This window comes from Lytechinus pictus, chromosome 10 (assembly GCF_037042905.1).
Source record: "Lytechinus pictus isolate F3 Inbred chromosome 10, Lp3.0, whole genome shotgun sequence".
Lineage (NCBI taxonomy): Eukaryota > Metazoa > Echinodermata > Echinoidea > Temnopleuroida > Toxopneustidae > Lytechinus > Lytechinus pictus.
In genome coordinates, this window is record NC_087254.1 from 31,677,274 (window position 1) to 31,701,266 (window position 23,993).

At 31.7% G+C, this 23,993-nt stretch overlaps 1 protein-coding gene across 1 annotated transcript; it reads right to left on the reverse strand.

Annotated features, from left to right (window-relative positions):
- Positions 1–5,916: 5,916 nt before the first annotated feature.
- On the reverse strand, positions 5,917–20,105 carry LOC129269478 (chromobox protein homolog 7-like). The gene is made up of 5 exons (XM_054906982.2): positions 19,470–20,105; positions 19,216–19,259; positions 18,886–18,951; positions 18,249–18,312; positions 5,917–11,120 (listed from the first exon to the last, which is right to left on the reverse strand). Exons 1-5 carry the CDS (start codon positions 19,545–19,547, stop codon positions 10,035–10,037), a joined length of 1,338 nt encoding a protein of 445 aa, XP_054762957.2. The 5' UTR covers positions 19,548–20,105; the 3' UTR covers positions 5,917–10,034.
- Between the last annotated feature and the right edge of the window lie 3,888 nt (positions 20,106–23,993).

The following is a 23,993-nucleotide window of genomic DNA, read 5'->3' on the forward strand; positions in this document are numbered from 1 at the left end:
TGATGAGTTTGAACAGGAAAAAAAAATCCTTTCATTAATATTGTTATCATGCAGGCGAAAACGTGATGTGTCAGCTAGGAGTAGCAAAAGCGGGCAACATCTCAGCACCGATTTATTTTGTGATATTTGGGGAGGGGAGGGGCAAGACGACCAGAAAGTTTAAAGATGAAGTCATTTTTATCCATTTGGAATAAAATCATGAAAATGGATCACACGACTAATGATCGTTTTTCCGTCTTCTTTCTTCTTTTTCTTCGTGTTATTTTTTAAACAAGTTAAAAACAGGGGGGGCGGTTGCCACATGTTTCCTGTAGCACAGCCCCTGAGTATATAGAAATATAATTCATATACAGTATATTGCATTCACACTTTACTTGAATGTCAGGTGGTTTGATCATCGCATTATATTTGCAAGGACGGAGATGGCGCTAGATCAGCTGTTCGTTTACTTCCACTCACATAAAAATCGTTGCATGGCCATGAGATAAGACATTAATGGGGAAGTTCACAAAATTTTTATTGTAAAAATGGCAGAAAAAATAATGAAAAAAATTTGGCAAAGGTTTAAGGAAAATCCATCAAAGAATGAAAAAAAGCTATAACAGGTTTTAATCATTCGATGTTTGACGTCATATGTAAGCAGCTTTTCAACAGATGGTAAAAGTCAATGAAATGTCATTTTCTCTGAAAATTGAAAATAGTTTTTATTGTAACCTGGGTATATCAATAGACAAATCATTTCACACCTCCTAATTTAGAAAAAAACAATTAAGTGATCACGAACCATTAACAAATTAAAATTTATGCATTTTATGGACATCAGCTCGTGTATGACGTCACAAATCAAAAACTTAAAATTCTAATAACTTTCTTAATCTTTGATGGATTTTCTTGTTTTTACAAGAAACTTTTCGCCAGGGTGAACTTCCCCTTATCAAGCTTTCAACAGTTTGAAAGGGACATTTCATTTGGAACATTATGTTTTTTTTTTTTATAATTTATGTAGGGCTAACTCAGAATACGACTTAGGTTAATAATGTCAATCTAAAAATAATCGTTATAGATTTCCCATCACTATTGAAACCCTTGATCAAAGAGGTTGTGGTTCTGAATAGTCAAAACCAATATTAAAACAAAGCAACTTAAAAACCATGGGCGGATTCAAGGGGTGAGGCCGAAGCGGCCGCCTCCCCACCCCCTTATTGGCAGCGCAAAATAAAAGTGGAAAAGAAGGGATAAAGGGGGAAAAAGGAGGGAACTGACGAAAAGAAGAAAATTAAGAGGAGGAAGAAAGGTAAATAAAACAAGATGAGGGAAATAATTTAGGGAGGGCAATCTTTCAGGTCAACAAAATGTTGACTCGCGCTTTGCGCTCAATTTGCCTGTTTAATGAGATTTAGATCTTGTTCAAGATGATACCCCCCCCCCCCCCCGCTCCTTCCCCAGTTAGACAATTGCTAAAAGTGGCCCATGCAGCATCGCCTACAAACAATGAAGCAAGTGATGATCGATGTCTCGTCGAAGCCAAAGTACAAGGGCGCCATCTAAGTTTAGATTGTGCCACTAAAAATGGCTACCCATTTAATACAAAGTAATATCTTGAAATTTATAGCCTTTATCATATTTGACGGCGCTTCTATGTATTTAATTCACCTTCCTTCTTCCATGTTTAAAAGCTAATCATCAATTATATTCAAATCTGTTGCCCATATGTCAGTGGTGACTTTTTGAGATATACGATATTTATTTTGAGTGTCTCTTCATGGCCTTTACAACCTACTTTGAAAATGATACCGTTCTCAACAATCCGACAGAAAGTCATGCCATATAATGTGACATGCTGCCAAACTGTATTTCATGTTGTGCAATCAAATTAAACACACATCTCGTATTGAGTATACGGGTTAACATATTCACTTCAGGTTATGCTGAATTAAGTATGCAATTAATTATAGTGCGATATAGTCTGTGAGACTCATCATGTCAACTATACTATCCTTATATAACCGATGCAAATTAAAGTACAGATTATACCAATATATTATTCTAGCAGGCAAAGGTAAAGCGATGGGGGTAAAGGTAAATTTGAAACGATTTTTTTCATAAGAACTAGTCAAAGAGACATAATCTAATTTGCGTTATTAGTATGGATAGTAAGATGAAAGCGGTTGATAAACTTCAATTGCACATCAATCCATATTGCACATCAATTCAACAACTAATTTTGAACAATCAGAGAAAGCTAAGGGAATTATGATAATGTGTATAATCTATAAGGATTGTATTCTTTCATTCATATTTATTAATGATTTATGTATCAATGTTGCAGGTCATTTTATTGTCATCACAGGGAAGTTAAAATGAGGTGAAGTCATAGTCTTCTTTTAAAAAAATTAAAAAAAAAATAAATAAATATAGGCCTATATAGTTGTATTACGACAATTACTATAATATTCTCAGAATATACCGTTTATTGTAATGTCTGCCAAATTTTCAACTGGTTGTATTGTTCCCAAAGGTAAGCGATTGTCCATATTTCTCAATCGCTTATTATGCCACAATATGGGACACAAAATGAAACAAAATTAAAACTCTTTTCTCTTGCTTGGATAGATATACGCCAATCAAATAATAATTTATTATATTTCTAAATGACCTTTCCCGGAATTTCCTCATTCCAAACCATTCATAAAACTATTGAAGTTTAGTTTCTAAAAACAAACTTAACATGTTGACGGTGGTTAGTGTATTTGCAATTCTACATTTTGTGCATTTCTTTTGTAAAAATATTCATTTAATTAGAATCGAATTTCGATCAATGTGTTTGAAATGTTCAAAACCAAACTGAAATTTCAAGCAAGGGAAAATTTCGTTTTCTAATAAACCCACATCATATTATACAAAATTCTCCTTTAAAAAACCAGACACGATAGAAACGCCTGCAACAGAGTGCCGAGAATGCCGGCTGTCATTTTTACTGCACACTTTTTAACAGAATTTAGCCTACAGTTCATTTGTTTTATAACAGACAATATGTATTTGATTTTTCCTCAAAGAAACACAAACTGTCTCGATTTTCTCATAAATAACAGAAAATGCGATATTTCAGTAAAATGGTCGAAAATAAATAATTGAAAATAAAAAAATAAGTTTGATAGATATGTGGCTACAAGATTCACCAGTATAAGAAAAGTGATGTGTCAGTTAAAACGTGGTATACTTTAAATTTACTGAACGCTTTTTGAGATTACAGTAATTCTGTATACGGGATCTGAATGCATAAAGGCTTTTTAAGAAATTTTTTTATTTCTATTATGTTCTGTTAAAATGCAGAAAGTTTTCAGTTCCAACAATTGACAGGATTGTTTGGTATGTCACAATGTAGACAGGAGTTTGCGTCTTTGAGCGACATTGGCGAATGCCCATTTGTTTCGTGTTTTATTATTTTTCAAGTAGACAAACAAATTTGAGAAAAGAGGGAAATGAGAAGAAAGGGAGAAAACGAGAAGAAGAAGAAAGAAGAAACGCATCTATTAAAATTTGCGGTAGTTTTACTCCATAACGTGATTATTTTTCAATTGAGAAAAATGACGTCACCTTGACGCCAGCTTCATCAAAATACATTGACACTGTCAATATGAAAATTGCTATTCATACGGTAATTAAATTCTTAACTATACCAAACTAAACTAAAGGTTTACTCTAGGTTGAAAATAATATGATTTAAACAGAAACAAAATCAGACAAACAAAACACTGATAATGTCATCAAAATCGGACAAAAAACCTAAATGTATGATATTTTAAAGTTTGACATTATTTCAGGGAACCATTTTCATGCAGATCGACATTAATATGTAATGAGGAAGCTGATGATGCCATATCCCAATTTATTCTTTGGGACTTTATCCATAGATGCGATTGTCTTTATTCTAATTTTGTCCAGCGAGAATAACAAAAAAAATGGGTTGGCAACTAATTTATTGTATAAAATAATGATTACTGATTTTGGTAACAAGAAAGACATACCATACATACGTTTAAAAATATGAAATAATTATGATTTAATAACATAAGAAAAAGGAAAGTGGTGATGTGACATCGTAAGCACACCTATTGCATATTCATGACGGCATGCATATAATAGCTGTTTTCACAAAATTCTAAATGCCAATTGCTAAATTAAAAAAATTGAATAAGTTTGTTATTTGTTGTCAGATGTTGATGAAATTTCAGCTTTATGCTTGGTGAAAATTACTCTATTTATCATAAATTATCTTCAGCCCGGAGTACTCTTTAACAAACTTTAATTCGTTTTCCGATTAACAAATATTTGGACTAATAAACCAGAGTAGTATTGAGCCTTCGGAATAGCGAACCGTAACCTACTTTTTTTTCCTACGTGAGCTGATATCTTATAAGACGAGCCACTTTGGATGCTCTTCAGTCTATATTAATTGCCTCTTTTGTTTGTTGAAAATGAGTTTTTCATTACTTATTATAATGTAAGGGGTTCATATGTGTATATAAATATGTATATATATATATATTTATTTTTTTTTGACGCGATCTAATAATTTTGTCATAACTTGACAAAGCCCTATATGGGCGAAAATTTGTTAAAATTTGTTGTCCACGGAGTTTTGATACTTTTCTTTGTTTGAACCTATATATATATACATGTATATATAATATATAAAACGTTCGCATGAAGCCCCACAAAAATGTCATTTAGAAAACAAGAATTGTACTTCACTCAATTTCCACGACCACAAATAGTGGTGCAATGTGTATGTAGTTATACAATGTATAATCTGTTTTGTAAGCATGGCAAGGTTGATACATAATGTAGAAATATTGATTAGTTGATTGGTAAATTAATTCATTGATTGGGAGATATATAAATTATGATATAGGGAGCATTTAACAGTTGGAAGTATAACTTTTTAATGCTAAATTACGATATTTCAAAACAAATACAGATATCGTTATAGTTTTCAAGGAGCATATATTAAGCCAATCCAATGTACGATACATTCTTTATCGAACACTATACACTTTTTAAATGTTTAACACACTATATGGTTTTGTTCTTGTTAATCCGTTGTTTCAATGGTCAATAAAGATAGTAATCTATTTTCTCTTTTTTTGTCATGCATGGGATTAAAAAAAGAATGTCATGTACACTTGAGAATGCCCTTCCATATCTCCAATGCCGAAATCAATCTTTTAGCTAGTATTCAACTAGTTTGTACTATAGTAAATCGCTAGTTACGGCGTTTCACAAGGACACCTTCTATGCCCAGTTTTATTCATGATTTATGCAAATGATATCACAATGTCGCAGAGCGTTTTCTCTTCCAATCGCAGACGAGATATTGGTTTAATGATAACATTTAGTTTTCTGGAAAATCACATGAAACCACCTAAGGGCAGTTGTGCCTTGGCATAATAAAGTCATCTTTTTAAATTGGCACTATCTGTTTCAGTGGATGATAAATCAAACGACAGGGATCAGTTTCATCGTCGTCATATTAAACAAATATGGTACATCAGGCATCGGTAAATAATATACCCTCTGTTATTTGTAACTATCCCTCGTATCTGTCAGTTTGATCAGATTTTCCATCCATTATAATCCTCGCTAATGCCCTTATTACTGTGCATTATTTACTATTGTCGATTATCGTAATAATACTACATGTACTATGTATCTGCTCTGCTATCCAATTACGACTTGTGTTGTACCTTTTTTCAAAATTTTAAAGATAAGAAACAATCATGAATATCATTATTGATATCATCACGTATATCATCATCATAGCCATCATCAACATCAACAACACCATAATTCTTGGTATAGTATGAAATGTTATCATTCTGAGACATTAAAAATAAAACAACCCACACACAGTAATGATTTTACTCCGAAACAAAATATTTAATCTGGCCAAATATAATTCTCTGAATTACCAAAGGAGAAATCCTGTATAAAATATAGACATCGGTGTGATTATACAACATAATCTTGCATGTTTGAAACATTTATTATAACGAAGAGTGCAAAACTATAATAGTCGTATTAACATAATTAGAGGATGGCTTGGGCAACAAAGAGCAGCATATAGGGGCGGGCCTGCGGGGGCTGTGGTTATAAAACAAAAACCTTAAAACCAAATAATAATAATAATAATACATTTATATACTGGGCTTTAAGGGTCAATCACTTTGACAAAAAAGTGTTAGAACAAGACTTGATATATATAAATAGTGTAAAGAATCCTCCCAGAAAAAAAATGAAAATTTATTTCATTCAAATATTGAAGAAAAGAATCCATAATACGACTCGACCTGAATTAATAGAAAATAGGGCAAATAACTACAAGTTTACCTCAGATTTCATGACAATTTTAAAATAAACAAAGGAATTCATACCAACCAGGCAAGAACAGAACATTCATTAAGAGTAGCACGTATAAGCTCATAATAAATAAATGAAAAGTAATAAAACAATGTAAATTAGGTGATGGCACCTCGTCCAGTTTGTCAATTCAGTCAAATAAATATCACTATACTCATTATGCTTTATTTAGATTTGTACAACAGTATTCGAATTTAGTAAACTTGTCGAAGTTTTTGAGGTTCGCTTCATTTGAATTAAGCATTATACATATACTTGAACTAATTGATATTTCAAATAATGGTTGATTTTACCAATATAATCAAAATTATGGATGATTGGTTTGTTCAAATAACCTAGATTATTTTAACACATTCAAACAGTATTCATTCCCATATACCAATTTAAGTACAACTTCTATCATTCAACTTTCTTCCATTCCAACTGAATAGACCAATGCTATAGTCGAACATTATATTGATTTGTCTTCTATTCAAATAGACTGTTTCAATTCATTTATCCAATTAATAGATTCTCTTTTTATGAAAAAAAAGAGAATTTATCAATAAAATGAGAAATTACATGGACATTTAACCCCGGAACCTTATCAAAATATTCTAAGTTCACTTATGTAAGGAATATACAAACGACGTATTAACATATTTGTATATTTTTAATGTTCGTCTTCCTATACATGCTATAGAAAACAGATTGCTGCTCTAAAATTTAAAATTTTCATATTTTTAATGGAAGCATCATGCATCTATTCACTTCATTATTCTGTCATATATTTATCCTTACTTTGTAATTCTACTGTAGAAAATGTGTAATGAAATATATTATTAATCAATCATCATCTTTCGTGTGGACGTCTAAATGCACTTCATAATCTCTACGTGTCTGGTTAGCCTTTCAAAAATAACAATTTTCAAAGACCACCTTTTCTGTTATAATATGCATAACATTTGGTGAATCAATATTTCATTGTCAATCCCGACGATATATACAAGTGCTTTATGACGTCCTTATTGAACAGAGATTCGATGTTTGGGTGGCGCGGGGGGGGGGGGGGTCGCGTCCCTAAAGGGGAAAAGACAAGTGTTCATGAAATACAACAGACAGGGATTTTGCAGTTACAACTATGATATTTTTACAAGAAGGGCATTTTCATTTTTTCTTCAAGCACTATAGGGAGTCGGGTATAGCGAAGGTAATTATAAACTAAAACAAAACTAAAACAATATTTCCTGCATTGTTTGAGTTTTGTACATGGGGAATTTGACACATGTATAGACATTTAATGCTGACAATAAAACTTTGTTCCAAATCATAAACATGCATGTGTGGATATTTGAATGACTGCTTAAATCGAATCACAAATAGACGTGTTAAAACAGGAATTGTTACAAAAATCATACTAAAACCAAGTGCACAGCAGTAACAAAGCCTAGTTTAAACTGTTGTTCTTTAGAGTTTAAAAAAAATTTAAACGAAATGTTTTGAAAATTCAAACGGCAATGTTCAACACTTACGCAATGAATATTAACACTTGAACAATGCTGTTAAAAAGGCAAAACTCTGTTTCACAACTTACAAAAAACCTGTTCATAATAATATTTTTAGTAGTGTTTCATAAAGCGTTATACTGAGGTTAATACAGCTCTGAGACGATACGCTCCAATGTGAAACTGTGAGTACAACGACGTTTGTAAATAAATTAAATTAAATTGAAATGTATGCCTATATTCACGAATCTTGAAAGAGAAAACATTCAATATTGAACTCTTTCTATTTAACATGTGTTGTGCATTAAACTGCTAGCTAATTTTGATAACCCAATGATTTTGTGGAATTCTGGTAAAGCTTATGACTTATTCATATGCTGTATTATTTTGAATCCTTCAATATTTATCACGCTTTTTAAAATTAGATTCTGAATATTATACTTTGAGCAAACCTAATTCTGAATCCAGATGAAATTATTACACAACGATTTGAAATGAAAACATATAAGAAAATAAATATACGTTAACATTTGCAACATCCAAACTTATTCGAGTGAAATCCCAACTTCTATTAAGTTTTGATAAGGGCATGCCGATCAAATAATTGTGTAGTATAATGTGAAATGATGACTAAAAAACCTTGAAGATCAATTTCTCATATTAACATCGTAATACTAAAAATAGTTGTGTACATTATGTCATCGCTATACAACATATTTGTCTTTCGACTGGGGAAAACAATTCGACATTTCCTTTGTTTAGGGGGTTTTTGACACAAACGTTAAATAAAATTGTTCTATCAAATTTAAGTTTCATACATTGCACGTATATCACCCAGTAACCATAGTGTTTCTTGTTGCATTATTATTATTATTATTATTATTATCACCACTATTTCCACCATCATAACTAGTATCATCATTGATGTCACTATCATTACTATTATCGTTATTATTCATAGTTTATATTATTATTACTATTACCATTTTAGTCGGAGTATAATATTTTGCATTAATTCATATTTCGTTAATTCATAGAATAATTATAATCATGACGAATCATAAATCATGAAGCTTGGATGCGTTTGTCCGGCAGAGCGAATGGAAGAGAGTTGGCCAAATTCTCCTAGTTTAATAAAAACAGGTTTAATCAAGATGAAGGTTATGATTCGACCATAAGGTATGAGTTGTTTGAGTCCAAAACATAAAATAAAAAAATACATATCGTGTAATTTGTAATGGAACCCTGTTCATATTTTGTATTAGTGTGTTCAATCACTGATTTTCCTAAAAGAAAATACATTCTTTGTAAAATAATCTTCATGAACTAAGTTTTTATTTTTCTTTCCTTCAGAAAATTCTGGGTAACTAATTATAGGAAAACAATTCCTATATTACATCCTTGTAATATTTTGGGAAGCCTCTTTTCTCTGGCATTACAATTTCATTTCAAGTTGAACAAGTTCTGCCTTTTCTCCATGACTTAACTCAATACTTTTTTAATAAACAGATATTAAAGCGCTAATGGAATTCTCATTATGAGTAATAAAACACAGAAATATAAATAAGAACATTTAATGCTTGATATCTCCAGTATCAAATTAAATTTTGAATTTCCGCGTGTTCAGAGGAAATCTTCACTTTATAGAGAAGTAATTCTAAAATCATTGGAGTCATCAATCATTATTCTTTTTAAGTCATGCTTTCATAAAGTAAATTCACCGAGGCTTCTCGATTATGACGTGAAATAACGTGACTAATTCTGAATTAAATATTCTTCCTGAAATACATTCCTTTTCTGCATTAAATGACTGGCCTTATTCCTTTCTTTCCTTCACAATAGTGTGAATAAATAAGTAATTGAAAATTATTTGTCAATCATTATTCATCATGTTCATGCATCCTTCTCTAGAGTAAAACACAATGTAGGAAAACATAACAAATCACTGAGCTCCTATGAGTGAGACGAATGATTATTAAATCAGCACAGAATGTTCATTAGCAGTATCTCAATGAAATCATACATCTTTCCCCTCGCAAACTATATTCCAAGAAAAATGTTGAAGGCAATTTCTAGTAGTGTCCCACGTGTCCCTTAAATCCTCTTCAAACGGGTGAAAAATGGTGAAAATTACGTGTAGGAATTTTCAAAAGAGGGTGTGTCGGCTTCCAATGGGCCATTGCTCTCCAATTTAACGTCCACGTCCATACTCGTCACCACGTCAGGACTATCTCTTGGGGTAGTGACTTCGCCGTCGATGTTTGTCGTCGAACTCGTTGTGGATACTGGCAACGAAGTCGTCAATGCATCCTTCGAATTGACATTGCCATTAGCGGATGTGGTGGATGTACCTTCGACTTTGGGTTTCTGCTCCCGGAAAAAGCCTTGGCTGGTGCAGCATTCTCTGACCGTTATGGTAACATCGGAAGCAGTAACGTCCGTTATGAGAACCTCTCCCGCTGGCAACAGCGACTGTCTGGGCTTCCACAGGCTAGCTGATGCTGGCAGTGGGGGCGGGCTAGGCTTGGCGGCAAACTCACTCAAATTGTGTTCAAAGTCACGTTTACCTTCTTTTGATTTCTTACCAGAGGCTTTTGACGGTTCTTTCGGTGCTTTCCTAGCCATCTTCTTCGGGGGAGGTTGAACAGTTGGAGTAAAATCCTCGCTCGGAACCACTTCTTGAGTCGAAACAGAAGAGCTTATATCTGTTGTAAGAGATTCGACATCAATAGCAGGTGATTCAGGGTTAATGATGTCATCCTCTGTTTCGGTTACAGAATCAAAACGGGGATACTCCTCTTCTATTTCCTCTTCCTCGTCACCATCCACTTCATCCTCGTCTTCATCGTCGCCATCCTCATTATTACTCGTGTTGAGCATATCGTCTTTGAAGAAGAACGAGGTGGAATTTGAATTGACGTCGACCCTAGGACTCTGTCCGACCACGGGGAATGATGTAACACCTTCGGGAAGACTCTCCGTTCTCTTCAAGTTATGCCCTCCTCGTCCACGCCCTCGCCCAATCCGTCCCACTCGTCCTCGACCGCGTCCAAGAGTGCTGATACGATTACCACCACCCAGTACAATGGCACTTCCACGACCTCGACCTCTACCTCTACCACGACCACGACCCCGAGAGCGAAACATGGGAGGTCGTCCTGACGATCGTCCAGGGGATCTGGGCATGCTGAGAACTTCAACGACATCGGTAGTCGACTGTGTAGAAAAAAATATGAATAAAAGATAAACTGGTGTAAAAATTGCCACTATATACATTATGCTAGTAGGCTCCATACACCGTTAACAAATCACGAATATGTCTGTGATTTACCCTACATTACATCACAAGCCACAGTAAATTTCGTCTTTCAAACATTCAAATTCAATTTTTTTATCAATTTCATATGGATCTAGTTCATGTAGTTGGAACTGATTCTAATGTACTATCACGGCGATATTATTAGTAAAAGTATAGTCACTAATCACTATGAGATTTGTGAAAGATCGAATGGTTGTGAAAACTGTTCAAATCTATGCAATGATAATCAAGAAGATAATCATTGAAACAATGAAGCCTGTGAAGAATACGCCCGCTAAATCCGTGTATTTTATGCTACCCTCAATATGCAGTTTGATTTTATTTTCTAACGCTTATAATCTAACAGCAACCCCTGACGAAAAGAAAACTGGGCTAAACCTGACCATACCTAAAGTTCAGATCTAGAAAAATCACAAATGTATGTGAACATTCATTCCGTGGAAGAAAGGATATATGAAACATGGACTGATTTGTTATGCACTGCAAAAAGCATGTTGGTTAAAACTGAGCGAAAACCATCAGTCAATTGAGAGTTTACCAAAAGTAACTCTAGAGTAATATTTAGACCACAATATTGATCCAGTTTTCTTCATTCATGCTTTATTGGTCAAATTTTAAACAGCCATGGCCCTGAGGATCGGGGTGCTGAAGCAGCCCCAAAGATTTTGCTGGGGGGGTGCAGCGTATGTTTAGCACCATAGCAAGCACCCCCTCAAAAACAGATTGTCTGGTTGTTAAGCCGGTGTAAGCGATTAGTATACAAAATAAACATAATAATACTAATTTAAAAGTAATTGTTGAAAGGCAGGATGTTTTCGAACCATAGTCGTGAAAAGAAATGTCATTAACAATTTTGTAAATGCATCGGTGGATCATATCTAATTCGTTACGTAATCACCGTCGTGCCACTTTGAATAATCGTATTAAAGGATTAAATGAAATAATTTCTTGTCATTAATCACAGATTAAGATTTCTTTGCTTCAATCAATTCAATGTAATTAAAGAAATTTAAACGTTGGTGCATCACGCATCGATTTTTCTTCATGGCCTCTGGAAATGCATTAAAAAAATTATTAACAAATGTAAATCAATCAATCAATAATTCAGAGTCTATGATAAATCTTCAATTTTGACGCAAATGATTTTATCTTAAAGTAGTTATGTTAGTAACACACTAAATGTATCAATGAAATTTACATTCATTATAAATATAAAGATGAAAACTTTATTCCATAAATTTATTACCCTAAAATACTTTTTATATAAATATTGAATATTTCGATTAACTGATAACTAATTTTAATATTTACATTTCTAAAGAAAGGGTTTCATTCATTGACTTATTTTTTAATATTCATGCTTGTTTTTTTTTCAAGTTGCTTATCCTATCTCCTGACGAAGAGCAATGTGCTAGAAATGCCTAGATTAATAGTTCTCTTAAGAACTATTGTCAGAAAGATGCTTAACAACAGTTCTTTCCATTGCTAACTTACACGGTGTTACCGCAAATCTTACCATCCAGTCTTACCATCGGGCAAACCTTCAAAGCTCACATTATCCCATCAAGTAATGTTATTTAATACAATTCCTTATATATACCTTATACAATTCTTTAGTAATGTCCAATGATTTAGATTCAATGCATGCACACTTTTATTGTAGTTTTATGAATGTTCCTTTATGTTGTAGGCCCATGCTACTTCATACTATAGTATTACCAAATCTGGGTATTATAACTTACATCAGACGGTGTCACCTCACATCCTGAGGTGTTACAATTGCACCATAAATATTGAACATATCAATGAAGAAATAAAACCAAAGATTTTTAAAAAGCACAGGTGTAGGTGTTCAACACCGGAGTAAAATGACCCGGCAACTCTATTATGCAGTACACAAATCAACATAACAATTTTTGCAGCGGTAGAAATTTATACTTCAGGTTAGAAGCATTTTTAGAAAAGAAATACAATTTTTTTTTTCACTAAATGTAAAGACGGCATCAGCATCCCATCTGAAAAGTGTTTAATGTAAACTACAATTTATCGCTGGTCCACGCTACTCCAATATTTGTTTTAATAATGACGTTTTCGTCAGTAAGTCAAATAAATCCATTATGACATCTGTTAATGGCAGTCCGTGTCATTTTAATGAGAAATACAGTCCATTGCATTCATCATACCATTGACCATGGACTGCATCAACGTAGCTCGCCACTTCAATTCTGGACCACCAACACCCTCTACCATTGCTGGTGTTTTTTGAGGCAGGATATCTGTCAAGATATCCATATTTCTGTCTATAGAACAGAGAACAGTATCCCGGAACAGTATTTACTGACAGAAGAAACGTTGAAGTTAAGGTCAAAATTTACAAAAAAAAATAGAAAAAAACTGAAGGGTTGTTGGTATGTGTAACATATTTTGAGGGTGGGGACACAATATCAAACATGTCCCCCTAAACTGGTTGCAGTCTTAAATTTCGTAGAATGTGTTCAACTTTGCTCAATAAAACGCAATTAAAGGAAAGTGAAACCTTTGAAACAAGATAGCCTGTGTTAAAACAGAAAAATCAAAGAAACAGATCAACAAAAGTTTGAGAAAAATTGAAAAAATAATAAGAAAGTTATGAGCATTTGAATTTAAGATCATTATCATAATGTAGATCCTCCAGTTGGCAATGCGACATAGATTTGTGATGTCACTTGTGAACAACTTTCCCATTACCTTTCTATATATTTCACTTAAACTGCCTCTTTTATCACATCTATCAGTAGATCATGTATTCTTTCTATAAGAGGGCATGTAATACAGATTTTTAAAGAATACATTATGGATAAAGAGTTTGTATCACTATCAGAAAGAGCAAAAAAATGACATTTTAGGGGTATTTTATAGTCCATCACAGGGAAAGTTGTTCACATGTGACATCACACATCTTTGTCGCATTGCCAATTGGAGGATCTCCATAGCATTAGTGATCGCAATATTCAAATGCTCATAACTTTCTCATTATTTGTCCGATTTTTCTCAAACTTTCTTTGATCTTATTCTTTGATTTTTCTCTTTCCACACAAGCCCATTTGTTCCAAAGGTTTCATTTTCCTTTAATTGCGTTTTATTGAGCAAAGTTGAACCCATTCTACGAAATTTAATACAATAGGAAAAGGCCTTTTTTTTAATAGATATCTTAAAAGCTTGTGAAAAAAATTACTCGGACCAAGCAATTGCTACTGAGATATAGGACGTTCGTTTGCTTGCACTAACATGATCATTTAAAGTTTTTCGAATTAACTTTGGAAAGCTTTATTAATGAGATACTGAGGAATATAACTACAAGGCCGATTGGATTAAAAAGCAATGGAAGTGTTCTTAATTTGGTTACTTCTAAAAATTGAATATTTCTCGTAAACAATATTATTAGGCGAATTTAGGCCTACCCACAAATCAATGCCAATATTGTCTAATTGGGTGTATATTAGAGTTATTCACCCTAAATTATTGAGTTATTATGTTATTTTATGCATATAAGGGTTACATGAGTGATAAACATACAGGCTTTTAAATATTAACTTGGTCCCTTTTTGTAAACATCAAATATATTCAAATTTAAATGCTTTAAGACAAGTAATATCAGTATTATGCTCTAATGTTCTAATACTAAATGCAACGTTTGTCGAAATATAGTAATAACGTAACTCTATACACACTTTTATATAACATTGTTTCCAATTTGGTATATCTTACACTTGTTCATTTATTTTCAAACACTGAACAAATGGAAATTAATAATTCATGTTATCCAATTATATTTTATTTTTAATAGAGTGTGAGTACCGTCTTGGTCATGCTTACAATTAGGATACTAGATTATTAAACTATATTTCATTCGCTTTCCATTCATTCATAAATTATAAAGCATTTATGCTTTAATCACGGAAAATAAACCGTTAACTTGCCATTCATCAATATAACAACTGATATATTAAACTAAAAACACACATTGGATGAATATAAAAAAATGAAAAAGCAACCGCTTTAGGCTTACTTTTCTGTCTGCTTCATTATTTTTTTCAATTTTCGAGGTGAAGGAGAAAACATTTGAATTTATTTGTAATAAACAGATATTGAACTTCTGTTATTATACAAACGAATATTTTTTTTTTGTATTCCGAAAGTGAAATAAGTTTTATATTCCGAAGGTTGGTTCTTTCAAAAATGAAATAAGGTTCGTTATTTAGATGGTTCGATAGTCCGAAAACTGAAGTAAGGTTCGTAATATTATGGTTAATTATTTACTTTGTAGTGACAAATCTAATGTCATTTTGGGACAATCGAGCATTCGGAATAACAAGTTTTGTTTTTTGCCGAATTAACCAACCTTCGGAATTAACCTTCGATTTAACCATTAAAAAATGCCACAAATAATTATTCGGATTAATGAATATCTTTGAATTTTTCGCGTTTCGAAATAACTAATCTTCGAATTGTCAAACCTTCCTGATAGCGAACGCCATCCTCTTTTGGCATTGGACTTTTTATAATATTAAAAATCCATCAGATCTTGGAAACACATTAAATTGTACTCGTTGCCCGTTCACATATCTACATAATACACGACCAATATAAAAATCAATATAGTTTCTGCAACAAATTTGCACCTCTTATTTTTCAACGATTTGTTTTTGACCTATAGAGCGTGCACAGTTGTTTCTTAAATTTTCTATTTTAGCATATTGAATGAAACTGTCAAAATCCATGTTACAGTCAAATCAAATTACCTTTTTTGTATTTGTTTTCAATAAAATGTTGAACTCAAACGGCTGTCATTATACATACACATTGGTAACTGATCAAAGCTATATTTAGTAGCCGTACAATGGTCACTTCTTGGAAAGTCATCATCTTCTCCTTTTCAGATTACCCTATCTTGACGAGTTCATCTTTAAAATCAGGAACAGTAATCTTAACAAAGCAAAACCGTGACTTCGACAATCTTCGTTCTAAGCAATAGTCCCGTATGTCACTATCAATGTTAAGGTTTTTTCGTTTTTGTTCGTTTGACACACTCATAAAGAGATTTAAAAAAAATCATATATCACAATATACGAGTCTGACCTAGAAAAACCCTGAAATTATTGATTAGGACCTACCAACAATTTTTTGGTTGCTTATGACCAAAATCTTTGCCAGTAATACAGTGAAATTGATATAGGTACACTCTAAATTTTTTAAAATGAATCCAGATTGGCTGTTAATAGTGACCATCCAAACATTGGATTCAATTTTAATCCTAAGGAATAACATTTAAATATAAAATATTTAAATTCACATCTTCTTCAAAACCACATGGGTTGAATTCAAATCTGCAAGATTTAAATATAAATCCATGTTTGGCTGGTCACTCTTCACAGCCAATCTGGGTTTATTTTAATTCCTAGAAATTTAGAGAAAACACGGTAACATCGTTTAAAATTGTTATACAACTTTGTTTCCTCTATGAAACTTACAGTAGTTGTTTAAACAGTTTAAACAAGTTTTTGAAATCTTAAAACAAATTCAAATTTTTGATATATTAAGCATAGTTGCTTAAAAACTGTTAAACTACTGTAAGGATCATTATAGTGAATAGCGTTGTATAAAATTTTTGTTTCCTGTGAAGTACAAAAGTGTCAAGTTCAAAATGCATATCAGTTATTGAAATTATTAAAACACCACGTCGAATGACAATACACCATTCGAGAGCAGTCAGATACAAACCATGCAAGACACAAATGTTTTAATTGAATTTGAAAAGTATTTTCTCCGGGCAACAATGCTCGATTATCTTTTTTTTTATTTACAGAAATTTATCATTGCATTTATGCAGAATAAGCCACTTTTGGTATAATTGAAAAATCCTGATTATTTTGCTTCTTTGTTTTTGGTAATTGTTCAATTTAAATTAAGTTTAGTTGAATTCTGTAACGAAAATATCATAAATCAAATACGGGGTTATTTTGTCTTTCAAGCAATCTGCTTATGATGACAAACCTGTAAATTGTGTTTGTTATAATTTGGTATTTCATATTATTTATATAGAATTATATTCTGTTATCAATTTTTTTTCTCTATGATTCATGCCAAAACAGTTTTTAATATATTATGTTTGTTATGTTATGGAAAAATGTATTATACGAATGAAATGAATGCAGAAGAAAAAAAAAAAAAAAAAACAACATCAAAATCAAATCAAGAATAGCATTCCGATAAAACATAAACAATTTTCTTAAATATAACTACACGTAACTTATGTTTTCCTAGCAAACAATATCTGGATTCTCTAAAATCTACAAAGATATATCCATACACTTTGAAATAAAAGATGATAAAATTTTGTGCTCCATTATGACTTATCTGGTTTTGATTTTTAGTTAAATACAATTTGATTTTAAGAATGAGATTGTGTCGATTAAAAAAAAATGCTGTAATGCAATAATGGGGTGTAACCATCAAATGAAATAACTTCCACAGAAAGTCGTTACAAAATCACTATGTGCATCATAATCTACGTGAACAAAAATGTGTAGTCCTACCACTCATCTAAAACAAAATTATAAACAAAACATAAAATAACCATTTAAAAATGTATACGCGCATAATATTTTAGTCAATAATTGTCTTTGTTTATGCAACTGCATTAAAAAAGGATTACTAAATGACCATAACCGAACATCGCTAATAGAAAAATAAAAAATGACAAAAAAGAAAGACCCTTTTTTTTTTATGATGATAAAACAACCGTAAAGCATGCAGATAATTTCTTAAAACCCGACTTTAAAGATTTTCCGAACTTAATTTCCCGCCAAATGGCCACTTTCTGTGATTTGTTTTCTTTAAATTAGAATGTTTGCAAACTAGCTCAAATTCATAAAATATTCTTTAAAAGTTTTATCGTTCATAAATCAAAATTTAAATTAACAAAAAATAAAAAATAAATAAATGAATAAATAAATAAATGCCCTTAGCACTGTCCAATGACTCACCTTTCTTCTTCCCGGTTTTCTCCCCGGCTTTGGTGCTTGTTGTGGAGATGTTTTCTTTTCAATTCTGAAAAAAATGTAATGAATTCATGTCCTATGAAAAAATATCTTTATGGATAAAATAAAATAGTAATACAATAAAGCCTTTATGATTTTGCTCATCCCAAAATGGTGGTGCGTAGTACAGACAAATATTTGGAGTTATCCAGTAAATTCAATTAGTTTTTATACCGAAATAATTTCAGTTTCCTTAATTATTTAATTTGAGGTCAAGTAGGCCTATATCATGATTATCTTGGAGCATTATGGTTAGATTACTTAATATCCTTTAATAAGTAAATTCTAGGCCTATACTACTGGATAAAGCTTTGCCTATAATGTTGTTCTTTTTTAATTAACAAATCATATAATAGTTATGACGGAAAAGAAAACATTGGAGTATTAAAAGAAAATCTGACTTCGTTATTAAGGTGACATCTTGCTCTTTGCTCGTGATATATCTTAAACTTGAAAAGATTATTTTTCTGTATCACTTTTCAAGAAAACCGGTGATTTTTGTGTCTACCGAACTTTAAAAGGCCCGCCCCTTGAAAAATACTACAGATATAATTGCTGTTGAATAGGAATGGCGAATACTAACCTGGATTCGAAAAGTCGGACAAGTCGTTCATCAAGGATGTTTTCTTCTGGTTCCCAAGTGTTGTGTCTGAAAAAAAAAGTAACATCCATCATTAAAAACACTTCGTATCTTTGATATAAATGATAGAAACACAAGTCGAACATGTGAAAAAAGAAGAAAAAAATACAGAGGAAATTTGTCGCCAACGTGAATGAAAATCAATAATCAGTTTGAAAAAGGAAAGAAAGAAAGAAAAAGAAAAAAAAAGAAAGAAAAAGAAAGAAAGAAAGAAAAAAAAAAAAAAGAAAAAGAAAGAAAAGAAATAAGATAGTGAATGGATGGTCTACTTACTTTGGTGTCCATCCTTTCCATTTTACCAAGTATTCGACTTTCCCCTGTGAATTAGAAGAAAAGAAAACATGTTTAAACTTTTCGGATTTCGAGTATAAATGCATGCATGGCACTACTTAAAGTTTTTGAAAGACCACATCACTCGGATCTTGTCTTATATCAAACAGGAATTAATGAAAACCGTTTGGTGAAATTTACTAGAGATGAGCGAGGAACTGGCTTTATATAGTTGAATAATTGAAGTGATTAACTACCTTTCTCACTCGCTTCTGTTTTAACTCTTCGGCTGCGAAAACTTGCTGGTCGCCGTCTAGTAGTTCTTCTTCTTCCATTGCTTCTGGAACTACCCAATCGTGGTCTACAAAGTCTGATTCTATCGTGTTCGTTAGTGCTAAGCTCTAAGTGCTCTTATTAGCAAGCCCAGAGCAGTTCTTGGACTAAAATCTTCTCCAGATCCTTCCCGTGGTCGTAATAGAGTTCTATGTAATTACAATAAACCCGTCAATACGTTTCAATGCTTTGGGCTCTGGCCTTTTTTTGTAACACAGAACTCAGTTGAGCACACATGCAGCGAGTACATCTTGGCGCGGAGGCTCGTGCCTCTTTTTTTCTGTATAGCAATAATATCGCCTGCTCAGCTCTCACATGGTCGACCAGTTCAATACACACACAATATACCACACATTTTTTCCTTCGCTCCTTCAATAGAGGCAACACGCGTTGTGTGTCGTATGTCGCTCATAAGCATATCCCATAATAAACACAAGGCTGACGTCACGTCCTAAAGGGCATTTACAAAGCAAAGCGACGTGTAGAGAACGGAACAAAAAACAGTGGTAATTCTACATTAGTTAATATTCCAATATATACTATCATAGTCATCATGTATTGATCATCTGCCTTCGTAATATCATGTAGTAGACTCATCTTACATATTGCCTGCGTTTGAAGCCCAATTATATAGGTCCACACAATTTCATCCGCGCATAGCCCTATTATACTCGACAGAAAACACTAAAAATTAAGTTGTCTTTAAAATCCATTTAGGAAAAAAGCCCGAGGGTATTTTGAAGAAAAGTATGTTTTACTTAACTGAATATTAAAATGTATATAGCTATCAATTTGTTTGAATTTATGTTTCATCAATAGAGTATTCATTTCAGGAATTGGTTTGAGGCTAGGCCTATATAAAGAAACCATTCGCCAACCGACGAATTTAAATATAGAGATAAAAAACTATGACTATAGGTGACTAAGTAAAAGAAAAGAAATGTCCTGATGATAAATCATACGTTTCCCTCTTTATAGGTATATAAACAACAACAACAAAAATCCTCATTTTAAATAACGAAATCCACAGTGTAAGATATTTGATTAAAATTGGGGTGCATTCGAATTCAAATCAATGTAGTAGGCCTGCAGTTACTTTAAAAAAAAATGTATTTTATAATTCAGAAGATGAGGGACCAGCAATCATTTATTAACGAGCACCGATAAATTAAAACCTATAGTGAATTGCTTTGAATAACCATGGTAAAACTTCGGCTGAAAAACATGATGATTTTATATCATGAACATGTCTAAACACATAACCTTATGAGTTATCTCACTTGGGGCATTTCGTTAAACTTTGAAGAGGAAAAACGATTCACTTTATTCCATCATGCACGGATTTGTGGAAATAAAATTACAAAATGAACTTAATGAAAATGAATCCGATATACAGCAAGCAAAACTAAATTAAATTACAAAAAGTTGTTTTACTGAATTTACTGATGATTCAATAGTTTGATATAACTGATATTTCCCTTTCAAACTAATCCGTTTCTTAAACATTCGAAAAACCGTGGATGAAGTAATATTGAAATAAATGTCTATCTTCTTATGAACACCAGCAAGGTTAATGATGTTATCAATTTTGAACTTAGATTTGTTGATTAATTTATTGATTAATTAATCTACTGATTTATGTAAATAACCCTACTCTTAAAGTTCAACTTTCCTTTTGTATCATTAAATAAAGCGAATATCGATGACCTTTTCTATAGACTTTAAAACAATGTGAATACGATGATTGAAATTGAATAAAGATGAATGGGACAATTTCCCGAGTAATGATTTATTCATTAATTTGATTTGTGATCATCCATTTTTGGTTATTATTATATCATTACGGTAATCTGTTATCATCATGATCTATTCATTCTTCCATATACTAAGATTACTTTTATCATTGTCATCATTCTATTCATTTTATTAATGTCATTGTACCTGATCACATTATTTGTATCTTTTATGATAATGAACATTATCATTGCTCTAATATATCAGGAGTGTTATTTTTATTTCAATCACTATTCTGCATCTAAGAAAATAATACTTATTGAAATAAATCGCTTTTTGTAAAATAAGATACAAACAATCTTATAATTTGTATCTAGATTATTGTAAATTTAGGGTTAGAATTCTATTTCGATTTATTTCCAATTCAGAGTCCTCAAAACACAAATGATAAAGTCGAATACTAACAAGGTTGTTTCGTTCGAATAAATTCACAAAAAACAATAATTTGCCAAAAGCTTTATAATGATGAATATCAAAGAATCTTCACGCCTATGTTCGAGAGAAATGATAAAGATTTTTTTTTAATATTGTCGATGGTTATACTTTGAATTTAACTATAGGTACGTAAGTCTCAAATAAAGTATTGGACTTAAAAACAATAACATTAGAAGTGTTGTTTTGATATTATGTCGTAAAATATTTGAATTTGGTCACATTTGGTAACAAAATATACACTTGTATTTTTGTCGAACCTGACGTTAAACTAATATGTTGTTATGCCTCTCGAGCGTAATTTCTTTCAGTCATTTTACTGCAGAAATGGAACAAAACATAATCATGCATTTGTTATAAATATCCCTCCTTATGAAATAATGAAAAACTTTAAGATGCCATATTTAAATTTTTTTTCACATCCAACTTAAACGAAATTTTCACTGTCCTACTTATTCTATTGCTTTTTTGTTCTCTATAGTGCTCTTAACCACCATTTTCTATAAAATTAGTCTCTGACAATAATAGTGCTTCAACTTGTATTTTTATTGTAATGTCAAAACATTAAGTCAGTGATTGATGTATACGATCTATGAATATTCACGTTATTACAATTATTATAGATGGTTAATGGCTTGCTGATTTTATGCAATTATGTTTTGCATCCTAAATTTTGAAGTTCAAAGCATTATCTGTAAGAAAAATAGATGACTAAGATGATCATTAGTTGATTAGCTGAAAATTTGTCAGGTTAAAATTTTTGTTGATTCTTGTTTGAATTGTGGTTTGTAAATGTCTTTATTTTAAAAAGGTGTACTATTCATCAACTTCCAATAATATAGGCCCTATTTCGATATTATTTTGGTCACCGGATATTATATTGAGACAAATCCACAGGGTCTTTAAGATTTAATCCTTTATTAATTTCAATCCTTGTTGAATAGTTCATTTATTTGCTTTTTCACGTGATAACATATCTCCAAACGAGTTCATGAACACTGCTACATTATTTGACACACCTTTTGAAAAATTTGGCTTATTGAAAATTCTCATCTCTATTAAATATATGAAAGAATGATACATCAAATTTGTGTAATAAATGTCTTTTTACGAGGTGAAAGGAGAAATTTATATATACATTCATAATAATCAAATTTGTGTGAATATAGTTAAACAATCATCCATGTGTTCGTTTAGTCCATTAAACAATATCAATTACTTTCTGACAATAATTTCATTGCACTATTCCTAATCAATAGTTTATTTCCAAATATATATAACAGCATTCGAACAGTGCAAGCTGTCTGTAAGTATATTCAAACGGACCTCTTTTCCGCCCTCCCTTTGAAAGATTAATGTTGAATTTAAATAGGGAATGATATGCTTGATATACCAGTATTGGATTTATATATATATATATATATATATATATATATATATATATATATATATATATATATATATATATATTTATATATATATATTTATATATACATATATAAATATATATGTATATATAAATATATATATGTAAATATATACATATACATATATAAATATATATGTATAAATCATGAACAATGAGGCCTTTTGCTGCCTATATGTAATTACTGCTGGTACATTCTGATGTGGTGTAAAGATTGCACAATGTATACATTTCATACAACAAAACTGTGTAAAAATAATAAAATACCGTCAAAGAAGATTCACATGGTGTGTATACAGGCCTGCATGGGTGTATCGCAAGGATCAATATTAGGTCCTTACCTAATCATCGTCCATTTATTGATGATTCAAACGTGTTTCATACTTGTCCGTTTGAGTATATAGTCATGACAGTAGCTTATTGATGTATATTTTGTTTCCACTCTAAAGTGGTATAACGAACGACTTAAAGACAAATAAAGCAAGTAAAGTAAACTTTCAACATGCTCTAAAACAAACATACTTACTCTCGGATGAGGCCACAATTATCATTTAAAGTATAATTTTGTCAGAGTAAAAAAGCAATACTAACGTAGTTGGTATCATAATAAACTGATCTGATGCTGCTTCAGCCCCATTGTTAGATGTAAAAACAGTAATCTACATGACTAAACTCATTTCGAAAAGGTTATAAAAATTAATGACCTAGAAGACAGAAATGCAACCTTTTACAACTCTGATTTTTTGTCCAGGAGATTGAATGTAGATGATTTTCCTGTAACCTTTTATACAGGATA